The sequence below is a fragment of the Elgaria multicarinata genome, chromosome 11 (genome assembly GCF_023053635.1).
Source record: "Elgaria multicarinata webbii isolate HBS135686 ecotype San Diego chromosome 11, rElgMul1.1.pri, whole genome shotgun sequence".
Lineage (NCBI taxonomy): Eukaryota > Metazoa > Chordata > Lepidosauria > Squamata > Anguidae > Elgaria > Elgaria multicarinata.
In genome coordinates this window covers 26,258,017-26,278,199 of record NC_086181.1, presented here as the reverse complement: position 1 = coordinate 26,278,199, position 20,183 = coordinate 26,258,017, and the positions used below count along the sequence as shown (strand labels likewise).

At 41.3% G+C, this 20,183-nt stretch overlaps 1 protein-coding gene across 1 annotated transcript; it reads right to left on the bottom strand.

The window, feature by feature from the left end:
- Positions 1-1,408: 1,408 nt before the first annotated feature.
- LOC134405599 (vomeronasal type-2 receptor 26-like) lies at positions 1,409-17,927 on the bottom strand. Its single transcript, XM_063136839.1, has 6 exons — positions 17,719-17,927; positions 10,109-10,400; positions 9,743-9,793; positions 7,518-8,381; positions 4,766-4,900; positions 1,409-2,413 (listed from the first exon to the last, which is right to left on the bottom strand). The coding sequence occupies exons 1-6, from the start codon at positions 17,925-17,927 to the stop codon at positions 1,409-1,411; spliced, it is 2,556 nt and encodes an 851-aa protein (XP_062992909.1).
- Between the last annotated feature and the right edge of the window lie 2,256 nt (positions 17,928-20,183).

Genomic DNA, 20,183 nt, shown 5'->3' with positions numbered 1-20,183 from the left:
GACTGCTGGGCAGCGGGGTGGGCAATACACCAGCAGCATACCTGTTCTTTCTCTTTGGCCAAGCACAAGGTACAAACCCTCAAAATTGATGCTAGGTTGGATGGGTTTTCTTGTGAGAAAGACGGAATCCTTGTGGATGATGGCAGCTCCCCCTCCCCGGCCCTCCAGTCTAGGCTGGTGCTGCACTTAGTAACCATGTGGACAGAGCTGAGACAGATCCACTCTGCCCAGCTCATCCGTCCAGGTCTCAATAATGCACACCAAGTCAGCCTTTTCATCCATATATATGAGGCAGAGGACTGTTCATCCCTGCTGCACTCTGCGTTTTTAAGGCCAAGGTGTTGCCATAATTATTGTATAGAATTCCACGGTGGATTTTAGGTTTTTCTCCTGTTGTAGAACCAATACTTTTATCCTTTTTGTGCCAACACTTTCTTGCATCTAAGTGTGTGTCATCAGCAGTTCTACAGCTGGAGGCTGGGATTTCATCCGTGGAAGGTACTGCTTGGCGTTGGGCATTCAGATATTGGCTAAAACTTGTTTATGCAAACTCTGAATCAGGATATATGTCCCTCCACCAGGAAGACCACTACTCCAGTCAGTGGTCTAAATCAATCAGAGATAAACTACAGAGGTTGGGTTTCTCTGATAACTTTATTTGCACACAAGATACTTCTTAAGTAAAATCTACTCTTGCACTCTGGATCAAAGCTATTGATATTTGACATTTGTTATTTGCTGCCCATACTACCTATTCCCCAACTTACTTAGGTTTGACATTTGATATTAACAGTTGTGCACAATACCTAAATATCAGATAACTTTTTTCTAAAGCCAGGTTTAAAGCAACACTCTCTGCTGTAAAGGATGGTCGCTTCCAGAGAATTCCTTGAACAAAATGTCTCTGCCCAAGTGGAGATGAAGCAATAGAGTCTCTGGGCATGTCTACACTGGGCAGGGAAGGGGGAGGATCTTACGATATGGTGATCGTGAGATCCTCCCCCTCAGTCCACACGCAGTGTGTGACGTCGTGGGAGGAAGGAGGACATTGTGCCTGCCATTATTATTTTTTTACTAAAGATGAGTGCACGAGCACTCCAACGATGAAGGTAAGTTGTTGTTATTTTTTTTAAAAGATCCAGCTCCCTCTCTTCAGGAGCTCTGTGCCCCATATGTGGTTCCTGGCTCCCACACATCCCGCATCTTCTAGCATGGGCTGGCCCCTTCTCACCACCAGATTTGCAGGTAGGTCTAGCAAGACCCAAGTGTTCCAATTTTTATCTTGGAAGAATTAGTAGACCTATTGGGAAGCTTTATATAGGGCAGATACTTAGAGGGGAAACTCTTACAAATATCCTGCTATTTATATGCACTTACATGTCTAGATTACAAAGTACACCAAAGACACTTAAACAGTTCTCCCATCTTTTCTCCTTATTAGCTGTTCCCTTGTGTTCAGCTGAGGTTTCAACACTATAATGTAACATTTAGGGGAAAAGATACAAACCAACAACCCAGCACTTGAGGCTAAGATAGAGAAGATCTCCACGGCTACCATATATTTTCCCTTAGAGGTCAGATAGGATGGAACAAAGGATAACCACACACTGCAAAAGACCAACATGCTGAAAGTGATAAACTTGGCTTCATTGAAACTGTCAGGGAGCTTCCTTGCAAGGAAAGCCACAGTGAAACTCAACATTGCCAGGAAGCCCATGTAGCCCAGAACACAACAAAACAGAGTCACGGACTGTTCGTTACACTGTAGTACAATTTCTTTGGCCACTGAGTGCATGTCCAAATCTGGGAAAGGTGGAGAGGTTGCCAGCCATAAAGTAGAGATGCTTGCTTGGATGAGGGAGCAGAAAAGAACAATGGAGATGGCCAGTCTTTTCCCCACCCACTTCCTCATCCTGGACCCTGGTTTGGTGGCCATGAAAGCCAGAACCACTGTGATGGTTTTTGCCAGCACACAAGAAACAGCCACTGAGAAGATGAGGCCAAAAGTCGTTTGTCGGAGGAGACAGGTCACCTTCTGAGGACGGCCAATAAACAGCAATGTACAAAGAAAGGAGAGAAGGAGGGAGATGAGGAGAGTGTAGGTGAGGTCCCGGTTGTGGGCTTTGACAATGGGAGTGTTGTGGTGCTTCATAAATGTTCCCAGCACCAGAGCTGTAGTCAATGAAAATGAGACTGCAAAAGAGGCTAAACTAAATCCTAATGGTTCTTCATAAGACAAGAAAGTTACAGTCTTGTGAACACAGGCATCCTGTTTTTCATTTGGATAGTTTTCCTCAGTGCATTTATGACAGTCATTCATGTCTGGAAAAGAAAGAATGTGGTCTTGATTGTAGTAATGTGAAATCAACCGGGCTAAATTACAATGACTGTTACTCTCATGCAGGTAAGAAGTCTGTATTGAAATTGCATTATATATTAAGTACTGAAACCATAGAGCCTTAACATTGTTTTGTAAACCATAGATTTTTTTGCTCACTGAATTACCCTGTAGCTGTTGGGGAGTTCGTCTAGCAAACTGCCTGAATGGCTGACACTGTTAATGAGTGACTACCTTGTTCTTCATTAGTTGAAGCTTATTAACAGTGTTTAAAGACAGGTGAAGGAAAATATATTCCAGCTGTCAAGTTGACAATGGCAGGAATGAGAGCTGCTAGGTCTACAAGAAGAACTTCCACATGAAGAAATGCCCAAAGAAAATTCCAATTTTGGTATGCCTTTTCGTAGGGAAGCTGGACACCATATTTTAATGGTGTGTTCCCTCTTTAGTTATCACCAGAGGCATCCACCAAATGGCTACTCAGAATGCCTTTGTCATTGTTATTTGCTGGATTTATATAGTTCTCCCCATGATCTCTGAGAGCATTTCTAAACAAGGCTAAAATTCTGCACTCTTACCGGGGCTTCTGCCATCAAATTCCTTGCAAGATTAATTGGCGCCTTTTCATGAAGTTTCATCCATGATTATTATTTTTTTTTTGTATATGTTTCATTATACAGCCACTAGATGGCACGATCATATAGTTACACTGGCCATGGCTAGACCAGGCCTATATCCCGGGATTGTCCTGGGATCATCCCTGGAGGATTCTACACGTCGTACTGAGGGCGCTTTCATGCACCCCCAGTGCGCCCCCAAAGCGATCGTGTAGCTTGCCTTTCGAAGAGACGAGGAAGAGGTGTCCTTGCCGCCGCCGCCACCAACCTACCTCCTCACCGGTGGGGTCTGAGAGCTCAGCGCCTTCTTCCGCCGAGCTCTCCGACCTGGCCGGCGAGGAGGTAGGTGGGTGGCGGCGGCAAGGATGCCTCTTCCTCGTCTCTTCGAAAGACAAGCTACACGATCGCTTTGGGGGCGCACTGGGGGCACATGGAAGCGCCCTCAGTACGACGTGTAGAATCCCCCCCTGTGCATCCAAATGACACACAGGGGATCTCGAGAGCAGGCAGGGATGACCCCTTCACTTGCCTGGGATAATCCTTAGGTCTAGTTAAGGCCACTATAGCGGGTTACTGGAAATTCACAGGAACTTTATCACGTGTCAAAGTGCAATAAAATCTCTCATCGTGTGTTCTGTGTTGGGAATAAAGCTACTATAACTATGAAAAAAAAACTTCTGCTTTATGGATTATTTTATACATTTGTCTGGATTATAACTATTCTGTTCTTGTAATTCTGTTCCCTTTTTCTCTCTTCCCCTCCTCCATATATATTTCTTACCCTCCTGGTTTGAAATCTTCCCTTCTGGACATGGGATGCAATCGTAGCAGCAAAATGACTCCCCCTCCTTCATTTTCTTGTGAGAACCAAGCTGGCAACTCTCAGTACACTGAGAAAGAGGCTGGGACTATTTGAAAAATGGAAAATAAACAATATAATGATGGAGTATAGAGCCTGGAATCTGTAAGCTTTGAGGCCGCTTCTGTATTTTATTAAGAGACTCTGGGCCTAATTCCTCTTTAATCAGGCATTTAAGCTTTCAATTGTTGCATCACTTATTAATTTCACGACTGCTTCTCCAGCGCTTTAAATAATTAATAGTGTTAGTTTAATATGTTTGTTTTGTTGATTTTCTTTTAAAGAAAACATTAATTTAACATAACTTAAATGTTAAATATACTGTGATTGTGTTGCTGTTGTTGAGTATGATATGGTTTGTCAGTTTTAGGATGGCATTCCACACTGTGGGCATTTGTCATTGTTATTTGCCAGTTTTCTACTTTTAATGACTTGTCCAGAGCTAGAGTGAATACAACCAGCAGCCAGTCTCTTTCTGAGCCCCATGCTAAAACTAGGAGCAACAAATTGTTTTGGTCTATAGAATTTAACCATCTTTCTCAGTGAATCAAACTATTATCTACAAGCACTGACAATCAGTCCAGGATGTACCAGGTTGCAATCGCTTTCCACCCTTGGATTTCAAAGGACCTCTATTTTTTGTGAAAAACTTGTTCAAAACATTAGAAACATATCTATCATCTCATTAAACTTTCTTGCAGCAATTTCTCAATAATTGGGAGAGCAGAACCATGAGCCTCACATATTATCCTTCCTTTCAAAGTGTTTCTTATTGTACAATAAAAGTATTGTGGACATCAGGACAGTTGCTCATTTATTACAGGGTCTCTTTCCAAATAGCTAACAAATGGAGCCTACCTGATTAAACCAGCCATGCCATGTTATGGCATCTTCATCAATGGTGAATGCTAGACCTAGAGCAGCCTCAGGATCCATCCTCCCCACTCTCACCCTATGAAATGAATGGTTGGAGAAGATAATCCAGTTGATCACATCCAATCCAGCAACTAGCTCCCCATTCTGGTTGAAGGAAACTTTGTCCCCTGCACTGTTGTTAAATGAGACACATTTCAGAAATGGTTGGAGCTAGAGTAGGGAAAAATGTGAGAATTTAAAAAAGGCTAAATTTAGGTCTTTATGGGCCAAACATAGAGACGTAACTTGAAATCAGTATATAGCAACCACATTATCTTCTTATCTTAGAGTAAGGGCTCCAATCTGGATATTCCATTCTGGATCTTAAGCCCCCTACCCTCATGCTATGGTTCTGATCCAGATCAGTCCTCCTGCACCTTCTATAGAGTAGAAATGGGTGGGGGGAATGCAGCTTCTAGATATGGATTAAAGTAATGTCTGTTTAGGAACTCATACTAAAATCTAATGGCACCAGAAGAATGAGATTCTGGCTTGCTTATTTTTTAGCTTTGTGAAGGCCATGGCTGACCCTAGGTTAAATGGCACACTGGCTGAGGAATGCCTTTGATGCCTAGTCTTCCCATTAATCTGTTTTGCAGGGCCATGGTGAGGAGTCATGGGTCCTTTTGCATGTGTGAGATCCATCAAGAATGACATTGCTCAAAACCTTGATCTCTCATCTACTGTGTTTCAATTGCAGCCTACCTCCAATTGAAGCAGTTCAAAAAGCCATTTTCTGAGCAGCTACAATGTACTATGCACCACAGCAGAATGCTCACAGGTTTACCTGAAACTATTTCTAGCAGTTCTCTTGGTAAGCATTCTTTATTTTAGAACAATCTTTATTATTATTTTCTCTTTATGAAGAACTAGCTGATATGACTGGCTTTGCTTGGGTTCATGAATAACATTTATTTATTATTTAATAAATAATACATTTCTCTGCAACTTATTCATCTTTAGGTTGGTTGGGTTTTTCTAGTTTGATTAGTAAATTGTTTTGTTTGAATAAATGGGAATTTGTTTTAATAAGAACTGTATTTAAAATTAGAGCTTTGTGATAAACCACATTTTTTGTTTTTATTTATTTATTTATTTATTTATTTATTACATTTTTATACCGCCCAATAGCCGAAGCTCTCTGGGCGGTTCACAAAAATTAATGTATGTATGCTCCATGTATGTTTCCCTCAGTTTCTGAGAAAACAGCAATATCAGGACGGGGTGCCTTTGAGCATGACCTGAGTTTGGCCTCTCAAAGACATGCTGTTGTATCTAGTAATGAATTTAAAACAACACATGGCAGGTGGGAAGAAGCACTGCAAATGGATGCAACCCATTTATGTGGGTTGTTTCTTTTTATGTTGAATTGGGTTGACTGCCCAAGACTGACTTTAAGAATCACAATGGCCACCAAAGGCTAGTAAGTCTGGCCTCCCACCAAAGACATGCTGGGGGTTCTGCCCCTGGCATGCTGGGAGTTGTAGGCATAAACCTAGGTTTTTTAAAAAATTCTTTAAAAATACTTCAAACACCAAAATTCATGTTTTTAATTTTTTTCTGCTCCATGTACATGAAGTCCTGTCTGAGTGAAAAGTATTAAGGCGTTACCATATGTGGAAGTGGATATATATTTCAGAACACACATGACACACCCATACTTTCTGCTTTATAGGTAAAGATAAGGAACAATAATACATAAAAATGTATCCAACTGACCTCTTACAACTTTGCTATTTATACTGTCCTTATAGTGTTTACAGTATTTGAAGTTCTAAGTGCTTGGTGAACTTTAATGATGGCACACACTGGTGTCCAGTTAAGTTTGAATGTGAGTGATGTTTGTAATGTTACTTAAATGGTGCTTTTAGGGGAGGAGAGAAAGGCTGATCCACCACTTTCACTGAAATTGCAGCTCAGTTTGGGAGTGGGTGGCTGTATGCCACTTGCCAAATGCACTCAATGACACACCAAACGGGGCCAGAAGGATTGGGCAGCTGGCGTGGGTCCAGCATACAGTACTGATGGGGGTGAGTTCTCCCATTCCAGGAAATCTTGCCTGAAAGTAAAGCTGTGTTCCACTGATTTTTACATAGCACAAATGACATCAAAGTGGAAATTGGAAAAGAAGCATACTTTAAAAGCTAATTGAAGGAAGATCATTTTTTGTAGTTCGTATACAAAGAACCTGTAGAACCTTAAAAGAAAGGTTGAAGACACCTAATTTTTGCCTTTGTAGCTCACTTTAACACAAAATTAAGAAGAAGAAGAAGAGGAGGAAGAAGAGGAAGAAGAAGAAGAAGAAGAAGAAGAAGAAGAAGAAGCAGAAGCAGAAGCAGAAGCAGAAGCAGAAGCAGAAGCAGAAGCAGAAGCAGAAGCAGAAGCAGAAGAAGAAGAAGAAGAAGAAGAAGAAGAAGAAGAAGAAGAAGAAGAAAGCAGCAGCCAGTAAGCTCAGGTTGCCTCCCACCCCACATTAGCTTGGCACCCTGGGTCACCACCCAGCTTGCCCACCCTTAAGGCTAGCCTCAGAGAATCTGTTAGGGAAACTGTTCATTCTATATGACTCACAGATTGCATAAGGGGATGCTACATGAATCAGTAAAATAAAACCTACATATATCCCCAAAGCTTCATGAGTCAAGCATAATGACTGATTGAAATAGAGGCAATTCTATTATTTCTGGTTGGGGAAAGGGATGGAAGATGAAATTGTTAAGAAGACTTTGGGGGAGAAAAAAGCAAACACATAATACAGTGTCCAGTTATATGAGGAACTTGAACCCATTACCTGCCCAAATTGTAGATTCTGAAGTTTGGGTGTGACTCCATACATCATTGTACCATGTTTGGGTCTAGAAGAGGACAAAGCATGATGTAGGGCATGGGCCACAGTATAGACAGCATTGTAGATGATGTGGCTATGTCCAATCGTGCTCATTTCAAAGAATGATCCAGGAAGGCTCTCCAACTTCTCTTGCCCTGTGCAAATGTCCCCATTCAATTTTCCAACCATACTATCTGGGAATACACAACCAAAGGCCTGTTGCCAGAAATCCTTGATAAAACCATCTTCTTCAGAGCTATAAGGGTTTTTGCTCTCAAGAAACTGCTGAAACCCTGGTAGGTCACTGGAGTGGATTCTGAAAGATATAGCACCATTGAATATTTCTGTATCACAATTCCTTTGCAGGACAACTGAAGTGAACTCCATCTGAGCTGTTACTATCCATACTTTCCCTCTTACTTCCTTTGCCATGACCTCTTGTTCTGATAGATATGGAAGGAAAAGAAAAATTGCTGTGGAATAAGATTCTCCATGGACTACCACTACGTTGGCTTTGCTGCCCATCACTTTATCATGTATTTTTGCCCCCAGTGTAAATTCGTCATTAATTTTTGTGTCAAAACTTAATTTGGGACTTCTTTCTATGAAGGCAAAACAGACACCCCTCTTAGAAAACAGTGGAATGACCACTTGTAGAAATCTTTCTCCATTATCATTATCCATAGCACCAATCCCTATCCATGTCCACCTGAAATGGAGTAGCAAAGAGAGAATCCCCTCATACTGAAGGGTTTCCTGAGGAGCCAACTGGTAGAATGGAAGGCCTGGAGTTTTAGTGTTCATCACGGGAGCAGAGCCATAGATGAGCTAAGGAGAGATTTTGGGAAGAGGGAGAGGAAATCCTAGCAGCATTTATAGACATTTCCTTTTTTTAAAAAAAAAAATGCATACATTTAATGAGCAGCTGGTTGGGAACAGAATGTTTGGTTAAATAGTTGTCTGATCTAAGAGAATCCTGACTATATTTGGCCATCTAGGAAGTTCAGGGATAAAGGCCTCAATGGAATAATGCTATATTACAACAGAAGGTCTTCCCTAGACAGAGGCTGTTTCTACACCTGCCTTTTTCAAGGGATCATCACTGAGGCCACCAGTGAGGGAGGAAGCAGCAGCCAGGCATTTCTCCACCTTGCCTGGGTCCAGCTCCAGCTGAGAGCCCCCTCCCTCCTGCTGTCAACTGTCTCTGCAGAGGCCACCAGTGAGGGAGGAGGCAGCAGCCAGGCATTTCTCCACCGTGCCTGGGTCCAGCTCCAGCTGAGAGCCCCCTCCCTCCTGCCACCAACTGTCTCTGGAGAGGCCACCAGTGAGGGAGGAAGCAGCAGCCAGGCACCTCTCCACCGTGCCTGGGTCCAGCTCCAGCTGAGAGCCCCCTCCCTCCTGCTGCCAACTGTAACTGCTGAACTTTACAACTAAGATTGTAGTGCCTGAATTTGCTTTCCTTTCCCCCCTCCTCCTCCTCCCTCCCAATCCCCTTTCCTTTTGTGTCATGTCTTTTAGATTGTAAGCCTGTGGGCAGGGACTGTCAAGAAATACTTTTGTAAGCCGCCATGAGAGCCTTTTTTGGCTGAATGGCGGCATAAAAATACTTAAATAAATAAATAAATAAATAAATCATCCTTGTGCTTGCAAATGACACACAGGGATCCTAGGAGCAGGCAGGGATGATCCCTCCATTTTCCTGGGATAATCCAGAGGTGTAGAAAGGGGCTTATCCTTAACAGTTAAACCCATTCATTTCAATGGAACATAAAGTCATCCTGATTGGTTTATGTCCTATTTATTTTATTGGGTCTAATTTAAATATGAGAAAGTCCAGTACCAATTCATTGATGAGTAAAAGAGGGGGGGGAGAGAAGGGGGGGTCATCTATACCAAGCAGGATATTCCACTATGAAAGTGGTATATAAAAGGCAGGAGCCACACTAGTGCTTTGTAGTGGTATTGAAGTGCACTGACAACTGTTGGGGCCCATTGACACATCTGCACCAAGCAGGATATAACACTATGGAAGTGGTATGAAAGCAGTATATGGTATGTGTCGATGGGCCCCAACAGTTGTCAGTGCACTTCAATACTGCTATAAAGCAGTAGTGTGGCTCCTGCCTTTTATATACCACTTGGTGTAGATGAGTCCAGAGATCACTGCTTCGGTGGCCACCCATTCATACCTCCACAAAATCTGGGACGTCAGGTGATTCTGTCAAAGAACTGGTAGAAACCTGAAGGCCAAACATAATGTGTCATTAATTTGCATATTCCTCACAGGTTACATTCCCCCACAGGCCACAGTTGCATAGAGGGGACCTGTTGAAAGGGGTAATGGTTTTCCTTTCTACCACAATTGCAATGGAACCCGGTCATGCAGAAGTGGATTCTGCATACACAGTTATCAAGACACATGCAATTAGTAGAATCCTATAGTATTCATGCACCAATAGAATGAACCTCCAATGAACAAAGCACTTAAATTGATTTATGACTGAAAGGGAAACATTAGTATTATAGCAGATTATTATGCACCCCAAATAACATACCTGTGGAGTCTTATAGGTATCCAAGATATTTGCTACATATAGGGATATTTCAGAATCCAATCCTCCAATGACTGCTGTTAATGTATTCTGGACATCACATATGTAGTTAGGCACAACATTTTCCAGTGTAGTCAACAGTAGCATTGTGGCGTGATAGGTCTTCATTGCATTGTCATAGCTATCGTAGATGTGGAAGCCCAAGGTGACATTGGGTAAGATTTGAGGGTTTTCATTGATTTCTTTTACTGCAAATGCCAAAGCCAGGATGTGCTGGTAATGCTTAGGAAATACCCTACAACAAAAGGAGTATTATGGAACAGCAGAATATTCCATCCATTCATTAATCATTGCCACTGTGTTCTACATCATCATCCTTAGTAGTCTTACATCATTGAAATACTACCCTCCTATGTTAAGAACAAAATCAAACTATATCAGTGCTTATCTTCAGCACATCACTATCCTTATCATTTCTGGGGAAGGTGTGTTTTAAGAGAAAGTTTAGTACTAAGAGTCAACATGTTATTTAACAGCTACATAGATACACTGTGTTAAATCCAAATTTAGTCATTCTTGTGTTGATCTATTGAAATCAATGGGACAAGTTAGGCATGATTTATGTCAATCAAAACATTCTTAAGCATGATTGATTTCAATTGTCTCACCTATGTATGAGATCCAACTGACCAACTCCAGTTTCAGTCCTATTGTTCAACACTATTGTGCTTTATCATTTATTATCTGCCAAAGGCAGTTGATTATGCAATCAAACCAAATAAGAGGGAACAATAGGTTGGATTCTGATTTACTCAAACTTAGATTGAACCCATTGATATCAGTGGAACTGAAATGAATCATGACTAACTTGGGTTCCATGTATTTCAGTGGTTGTTCTTGGAGTATGAGTAGATCTGGATTCGATGCAATCAGTTTTCATGTCAAGAATGCTGAATATGGTGGTGGGAACAAGCATACAGTTAGCGTGTGTTATTGCGTGTGCATGCATATTTTTCTGTGGATCACTTGACAATGATAAGGTGGCCTTGAAGATATTAATATTTTTTGGCTCACCAAATAAGGATTTTAAAAAGTTTCAAATAAGATAAAATATCCAAATACAAGTGAGTGGGCATGTAAGAAGGGAGCTTCCTTTCTTCAAAATTCCCTTAAACCTATGTTTGCATATTCTTTTTTTGCAGGCAACAGACAAGATTTTGAAACCTAGATGAAACCTAGTCATCCCCAACCAAACTTAAAGTTCTGCAATGGTAATCAACATAACCTATCCACCAAATATGAAGTCACACATAGCTTCATTGTTCACATTCCCTATAACAAAAATAAATAAATAAAAATTAAAGAGACATACACAGAAAGAAATAAAGTGCCACAGTAAATGATACTGATGGTTTTGTTATCTATCAACAAATATTTAAAATAAAGTTGGGCTGGCTTGTCTGGTAATGTAGGCAAGAAGGCAGGAATAGTTTGCTGCCAACCTCCAACATCAATTTTACAAAAGAGTTAATGTTGCATAGACTCCACTTCCTGGTTGTTACATACTATACTTTCTTTATTGCGATCTATAGATCCATAAAAAGAAAACAAACAAACAACAAACAACCAAACACAAGAATCAGACATGAAATCATACAATTAGAGCTATTATCAACTTTAGTCTAATACACAAAGAGCTCTAATCTTGGCCGCCACTGTAAGAAATTTAGCAACAGCCAAAGTTACACTTGAAGACTTATCTTCCAACAGAAACTTAACATAAAATTTGCCTGAAGTTCTGGACAGTTTGCTCAACAATGGGGTAATCATAAGATGGCGGGCCTGATTATAAAAGCTACAGGACAGAAGGATATGCTCCATCGTCTCCACTTCCGTATTCCTACAGGGGCACCGTCGTTCCTGATAAGGGATACCAGCATATCTGCCCTGAAGTAATTCAATAGAGTAAACATTGCATCTGGCCTTGGAGAAGGCAATACGATATTTAGCGACCGACAAGTTCTTTAGATAGTCAGCCAGCTGAAGAGGCCCAACGTAATGAATGTGCAATGCACTGGGAGAGCAAGAGACATGAGAGCGAGCACGTAAGTCGCAGAAGGCTATATCCCACAGTCTTTGTTTGATAGCTTTAAAAGCAAAATTCAAGCCCAGATTAAGGAGGAGGGAAGAGGAGAGACCTATTGAAGCTGCCTTCCTGGCAAGAAGCTTGGACCAGCTGTTCACATAGTTGTCCTGAGCCAGACAGGGAAGCAGACCTGAGCCCCTCCCAAAAAGACTAACTTCCATCCAAAATTTTAAGGCAGACCACCAAGCTCTAAGCGAAAGAGAGCTTTCCCCGGTTTCCAACAAAAGTACCGAATTAGGGACACACTTTGGGAGTTGAAGAAGGGTCCTCAAAAACCTTGTCTGCAGCCTATCTATCTCAGATGTTAATCCCCCTATCCAGATATTGGAGGCATATAAAAGCTGGGCTGCAGACTTGGCATTAAACACTTTGATGGCAGACGGTATAAACATTCCCCCTTTAGTAAAGAAAAAGCGTGTTATTGCGGCTGAACTGACTGAAGCTTTATTAAGGGTGGCCGATCTATGGGCACTCCAGGACAGGGTATGATGGAATAGCAGCCCCAGGTAAGAGAAAATTTTCACCTGTTCCAGGATATGCCCATCAAGGGACCACCTACGTTGAGAAAATCTATTTTCAAAGACCATGACTTTAGATTTCTCAAAATTAATTTTCAGATCGTTGGTCAAACAAAAGTTGGAGAATTTCATTAAAAGATGTTTCAAACCAGGTCTAGAGCGGGAGAGAATAACAGCATCGTCTGCGTAAAGTAAAATAGGAATTTTCCTTGCGCCAAGTTTGGGCAAGTGTCCTTCATGGTCAGACAGGGCCTCCTCAATATCATTTATGTATAGGTTAAATAGTGTAGGTGCGAGGATACAGCCCTGTCTTACTCCTCTAGACATAGGAATTTCCTTTGAAAGCTGTCCCTGTGTGCCACATCTAACTTGCATCCTGCTGTCGCTGTATAGAACCATTATAAGATTAAGAAGTCTTTTGTCCACCAGGATTTTATCTAATTTCTCCCATAGTTTAGTTCTAGGGATGGAGTCGAAAGCGGACTTCAGATCCATGAAGGCGACAAACAGTTTGCTACGTAGAAACTTAAGATGTTTCTCGGCTAAGTGAAAAAGAATCAGACCATGATCAGAAGTGGAGTGATTCTTTCTAAAGGCAGCTTGGGCCTCCGTGACAACATTATTGGCCTCGAGGATGTCAGTTAGTCTATTAGATAGAAATCGAGCATAGAGCTTGCCTATTATTGAGAGGAGGCTGATAGGTCTAAAATTCCCAGGATCCTTTGGATGTCCCTTTTTGTATATCGGAACCACAATTGCGTGTCTCCAACTGTCAGGGATTTTGCCAGATTGATTTATAACGGTAAAAAGAGCGGCTAACAAAGGGGCCCACCAATCCTGATTGATTTTAATAAATTCAGCAGGGATAAAATCTATGCCGGGTGCCTTACCCCCTTTAAGTTGTTGGATTAGTTCAATCACTTCCTCCTTAGAGACTGAATTCCAGGGGGGGAGGGAAGAGAAAGTGACATCCTGCATATCAACCTGAGCTGATTGTATAGTGTCTGGGTCGGTAAAAATGGCTCTGAAATGATCCTCCCAGACCTGAGCTGGAATTGTACAACTGGGTGCTTGGCAGTTGGATCGTAAGGCGCCCGACACAATCTGCCAAAACATTTTTGAATCATTATTTAAGGAGGCATTTAACAGCAGGGACCAGGAGTTTCGTTCAGCTTGGCGTCTTTTTTGGGCTATGAGGGACTTATATTGCTTTTTTAGCTGAAAATAGGTCGAAGGGAGATAATTGTAGCCCGATTTTCTGTAGGTTATATAAGACTCCCTTAACTCATTTTTCTTCAGGTAACATTCTCTATCAAACCAAGTAGGGCCCTTATAGATCGTAGGGGCAGTATTGTCTGGGGCTGACCTGCCTGCATGAGTTAAAGCATCTTGGAAGGAGTCGATTAAATCATCATATGCTTTTATAGAGGATGCAGCCGATTCCTTGCACAAAATTGCTGATCTTAATCGAATTATTGAATCGGAGTTTAATCTTTCCTCTAGAAGACTGCTTAATTTATCAGACCATTTTACCCTTATTCTGTGTGGGCACTCAAACAGGATATCAGTTAAATGGGTATGGGGTAGTCTTAAATTAGGAGTTGGGGCACATAAAGTAAGGGTTAAAGGCTGATGATCGCTACAGGTTCTGGTACCTATATAAAAATGATAAACTAACTGGAAGGCATTTCTAGATGCCAGCCCATAATCTATTGTGCTTGAACCAAATAAATTTGAGAAGGTAAATTCACCTGAGCCTTCCCAAAGGTCCACCCCATTTAAAATAATTAAATCCAGACTGAGCTGAAGTTGAGCCAGGCAAAAGCCAGCATAATTCAGAAACTGATCTTTTGAGTTTCTGTGTGGAAAATTTCGATTTTCCCTAAGTTCACTCAAGATAGGGTATCTTGCTTCTAGATCGTTGTTATTGGAGCCAATCCTGGCATTAAAGTCACCCAGAATATATAGATATGCATCAGGGAACCTAATAATTTGAGTGGATAAATAGCTCTCTACTTTATGCCAGAGTTTCTTGATCTGCTCATTGGATTTAGCAGGAGGGATATAAACATTCACAAAAATAAAGTGACTAGCATTAATTTCCAAACAAATTCCAAACACCAGTTGTTCACAGTTTTCTAATTCAGTAACCTTAGCTATCAGTGAAGAGGACACCAGAATGGCAAGGCCACCCCTTGGACGGCCTTTCTTATTTACCCGGTGAGCATTCAAAGAGTAGGAGGAAAATCCATTAACAACAACAGTGTCCATGGCCCAAGTTTCCTGAAGCAAGATCACATCAAAGCAAGAGATATATTGACAGAAGCAGCTATCCCAATGTTTGTTTGCCCAGCCTGCAATATTCCAGGATATGATCCTGAGGTAGGAATCACCCTGGGGCCACTGGCATCAATCCAGTGGGGTAATCCCGATCAGTGATCCATCCATGTCCCTCTGAATGCAGCCATTCCTTTTTGCTGTCATGTGGTTCGATGGAAGCTGTGGGTCGGAATCGATGATATTGGGCGATATTAACTCTGATGTCGGCCCTACTTGATTAGCATTGGGTGGCCCTCCAGACAGCTGTGGCAGTTGGCAGGATGGGATGGATGACGTCTTGCTCCCCACCGATGCATGCAGCACTCCTGGATAGAGGCACGACGTCGGACGAACATTGTCAACTTTCACAGGAGTGTCTTGGCCAAAAGTTATCAGATCTTGCAGGGTAGAGATGGTATGTTGCCCTTCGACCAAGGGCTGAGCGCAAAAGAAATCGCCCTCCACCCCCGAATGAGGTGAATCAGGAGACAGTTCCTGTTCCAAGATAAGGGAGTCGGAGGGCCTGCTCGGAGATTGCTGAATGCTTTGAGGTTGGTCTTCACACGGTAGGCAGGAGGATGGTATAAAGCTTTTGTGTGGTAAATCTACTTCTTCAGTCACCGCAGTTGAAAAAGCCATGGATTTGCTGCTACTCAGTTTGGGGGCATTACACTGCAGCTGGAGGGTAGAATTAGAGCGGCTTTTGATGGATATTAATGGTTTAACCTGGAGATCTTTAAAAAGCCGTGATGGGTAGATCCCCACAGTGTGCAGAAAAAGTTTTTCCTTCATTAGTAAATTTGGGGTGGTAGGTTTAGTAAACTTCAATAGGTACCTCTTATAAACAGGTGAAGAGAAAAGTAGTTCCACAGCCAACAAATATGATGGCTGAATATTTAGCAGCCATTTGAGGTTTAAGTTAGCACTTTGAACTGATGCCCAAAATGGGTGTTGTCCTCCATAGGGATGTACATCTATAACCATCGAGCAGGGCTGAAGAACTAGGCCACCATTTTTTCGCTCTATTATTCCAATATCTGGTCCACTATTGGGAGCTGTAGATAAACAGCCTCCATTATTGCAGTGAGGTTTGAAGACCAGATCTAAACGGGGAGGGCGTGGTGGAGGTTGAGCCTGGATGCCTTGGCAGAGAAGCTTTTCTGGGAGCCACATCAACAGTTTATTTAAAGAGCTAAGCACAGTTTCTAAGTTAGAACTAATCGATTGGAGTGTCCTCGCTGTTAGAAAACATTGCTCAGCCAGTAATTCAAAGGAAGAAGCTTCACTTTGGGAGTTTTCCGTGGATTTGCCAGTTGGCTGGTTTGTTTGAGAAATGCCAGCGTCCCCTAAGATAGACTCACCGGTAACTTCGCCTCCCTCGGCCAGAGGAGCATATCTGTTAGACAACGTGATTTCATCTCTCGGAGAAGCAGCAGAGACGGCATGAGGAGGCTGACGAGCAATAAAACTGTCGAGCCTGCACTGTTTGGCACGAGGCACGTTACTTGCATTTTGTGGAGGTGATAAAACTCGTTTCCTTCTCATGGTCAGTCAAATGACCAAGAGGTAAGCAAGCTAAAAAAAGTCCACCCTGCTAAAAAGTTTAAAACCCCTTTCAGGGAGTGGCAACTAATACTCGAAAGCTGCCAAGTGTTAATTAAATTCTTGGTAAAAAGCAGTTTGCAGTTCAAGGAAGGAGGCAGCACGTCAAGAGCTGCAAAACTGCAAGCTGGAAATGCAGAGGCAGTAAGAGCAATTAAAAACAAGTGAAAGAGTAAAACAATAAAACAATAAAACTGCTTAAAATAGGTCAATAAAACAGTAAAACTTCTAAACTAAATTCTATTGAGTCGCGGAGACTCACACAGCACTGCAGCCTCCAACGCCCTGGTTGTTACATGGATGTGCCCTCTCTGGCAAAGAAACACCATTGTATCTTCCCAAAGTATTGAGAAGGTGGCACATCAAATTAGGCTGTAAAATTCTTGACAAAATACAAATTGCTTAAATTGGCAACTAACTGAAAACCATTTTAATTTGGAATACCCAAGGAACAGGGTGAGCATATTGCACAGGCCTGAGGAGAAAGGACTTGAAAAGAAATAACACAGAGGGGTTTTGCCTTATTGTAGCTATTGCAGAATCCTTTTTCTATACAAATAATATTTTGCAAGATTATCCTTGGTTCTGCCCCTGCCTTGTTTTTTCACTTCCACTGCATCAAAGGACTTTGACAACTAGATTCAGGGAGATAAGGAACCAACTTAAAGATGGGAATCTTAAACTGAAGCTTTTAGGCAGCTGTCCAAGCAATCAAATCCAAAGCTTGTTATTTGTATCTGTTTCTATTGATACAGCTGCATTTGGAACGCATTATGGGATGTGCAAATGAGTTTCTAAATCTGTAATTTGGCCACCATTAAAAGCTGAAGTCAATCCCTTGATCCATACAGCAGCTGTATAATATCTGAGAATTAAAATCTTTAGTAGCTGCTGGAAATCCTACACTTATATTAATGTTTCTTACAGCCTAATCCAGCAAGCCCCTATTCTACAGCTTTATGATTGTCTTATATTCTGATCATTCTGATGGCACCATAAATGGAAGTAAAATGAACAACAGTCCTTACACAAGTTCATCCATCCTTTCTGGAGGGGGTTCTTCAGTGAAGGCTGTTGGACTACAGACGATGACACCGTAAGAAGTAATGCCACCAATGATGAGGTCTCCTGGCTGATGATACTTGTGAAGTGGAGGGTAAGGATTTCTGACCCTACAGTTGTCAATGTCAGCTTTGCATCCCATGCAAGCAAGCAGTGCCAGCAGCAAGTCTACCATGTTATAATAGTAGTAGTATAGTTGTTTATTTTATTGCATTGACAACCAGTCATTCGCAAAACAGTTTCCTTATCCTTATCCAAGATTCTCTCCCTACCTCTTGATGTTACTGCTGATATTTATGACATTCTTTGGCATTTGTTTTGCAAATGGTTTCTGGAACTGTACAGGGGATTTGAGACTCAGCAGAATTAATCACTATCCTTTTCATAACTGAAGTGAAGAGTAATTACAAAATAATTCATGATGAAAACTTGTTTGTCACTCTAAACATATCCCTCCCCCCAACAAATTAGAAAGCGAGGGACCATATGGCTTGGGATGGCCCACAGAATTTATTTAATACTTATAGAATTAATAACAGAAATAACATAGTCTGGTGTTGTATCACAAACAAAATGCACATGTTGTTTGATGAAATGACTGACCATTTTGAGAAGTTGACCTTGATTGATTTAACCTGTAATCCTATACCAGTGAGTAAGTCCCATTGATCCCAACAGAATTTACTTCAGGGTAGACATGCAAAGGGTTATATTGTTAATCTGTGGCATAAAAAGAAAATCTTACTCTGCAGACCTATGCATATTTACTCAGAATTAAGACCCGGGGCTTATTATCCAAGAAGTGTCTTTACGATTGTAGCCTTCGATAACCCACAGAAAAATCCCTCAAAATGAGCTGGAAGCTGGACAACAATGAGCTGGTACTTAAGAAAACTCATCTTACAATATTTCAATATGTAGTATAGTAGTAATTTCAGGAAATAGGACATGTGTCACACCTTTAATATAATGTTTCAGGAACTGTGTGCTGAATAGAAATCTTTTTGCTCAATTATCATTTTCATTTTGGAAGTATTTTTTTACAAAGGAAATGTTTATTGTTTTAATAACATCCAGCCTAGAATCATAGAATAGAAGTGTTGGAAGGGGCCAATAAGGCCATCAAGTCCTGCCCCCTGTTCAATGCAGGAATCCACCTTACAGCATCCCTGAAAGATAGCTGTCCAGCTGCCTCTTGAAGGCCTCTAGTGTGGGAAAGCCCATGACCTCCCTAAGGTTTTGTTTGTTTCTGCATCATGATATATCGTTTAAGCACTAACTGAAAACATATCTTTTCACATAGGCTTTCCCTTGACTTTAACTTCAGCTGGTTTTATATTGACTTAAAAAAAAAAACCCTTTAACTTTTTTTAATGTATCTTACTTGTAATTTATTGTATTACTTGTACAATGGACAGTAAAAAATGGAATAAATAATATACAAAAATGGGATGAATTTGAAAGGTATTTTACTCATATTTTTTTGGTACCCTATCCTGATAAAGCACCATCAACCAATAGCCCTGAGTGCCTAGAATATTTCATCACAAACCTGCACTTCCTTGCTTCTCGGATGATCCTCACCAGGAATGCTTTATGGCTCCTGTGTCCTTGAGGGACCAGTAACAGAGACTCAATGAAAATGTAGTTGCATGCTGTGGATTCTGGTGGTCCAGAGGTTTCCATTTTAGGACAAGTTCAAGGGTGGGGAGGAGAAGACACCATTAAAAGTTGTCAAAAGGTTGTGAGGTTTTCCAACAGTGAGTTCCTCTGTGCTCAGGTAAGCCCTTCCCTCACCTTCTATTCTGTCCAATGTCACTGGTTGATGTAGTCACCGTGATGGCTATTGGGACACAGAATGGGGTTGCTTGCATTAGGACATTCAACTTCCTTTCTATTTTCTCAGTATTTTAACACCTAATTTAACTTAAATTTAAACGTTGTAGTTTAAACTCCACATTTTAACCCATATCGATTTCTGCTGTGTGGTTTTATCCTGATTGTGCTTTTTATATTGTATTTTGTATTTGTGTTTTAAGACTGCTGGTTGTTTTATTATGCTTTTCATGGTTTTAATTTTTGTGAACTGCTCAGAGAGCTTCGGCTATTTGGCAGCATAAAAATGTAATAAATAAATAATAAATTAAATAAAGTAGGTCCCATAGACAGCAGTGACTATGTCCTCATTGATGATCCATGAGTCTGGAACCTTGATCATGCCATCTCCAAAAGCTGGGATCTCTTCTGCAATACCATTGCCAACAGTCAGAAAGTATGATGCAAATTCAGATTCATCCTCCAGGGTGTGCATGTAGAGAATAAGCTGGCATTTCATGACAATGATCCAGGCATTGGATTTCTTCATCAACTGGTCAGTAATGGCTGGATGGCAACATGTAGGACGACAGGCCAGGTCTGCCTAAACTCATTG

Excerpts from the sequence above, each read along its gene's own strand:
- LOC134405599 (XM_063136839.1), bottom strand. The coding sequence starts at position 17,927 with ATGGTAGACTTGCTGCTGGCACTGCTTGCTTGCATGGGATGCAAAGCT. Across the intron at positions 10,401-17,718 it reads GAAAGGATGGATGAACTTGT|GGTATTTCCTAAGCATTACC; the intron begins GTAAGGACTGTT and ends CTTTTGTTGTAG. Across the intron at positions 2,414-4,765 it reads CCAACCATTCATTTCATAGG|ACTTCTTACCTGCATGAGAG; the intron begins GTGAGAGTGGGG and ends ATTTCAATACAG.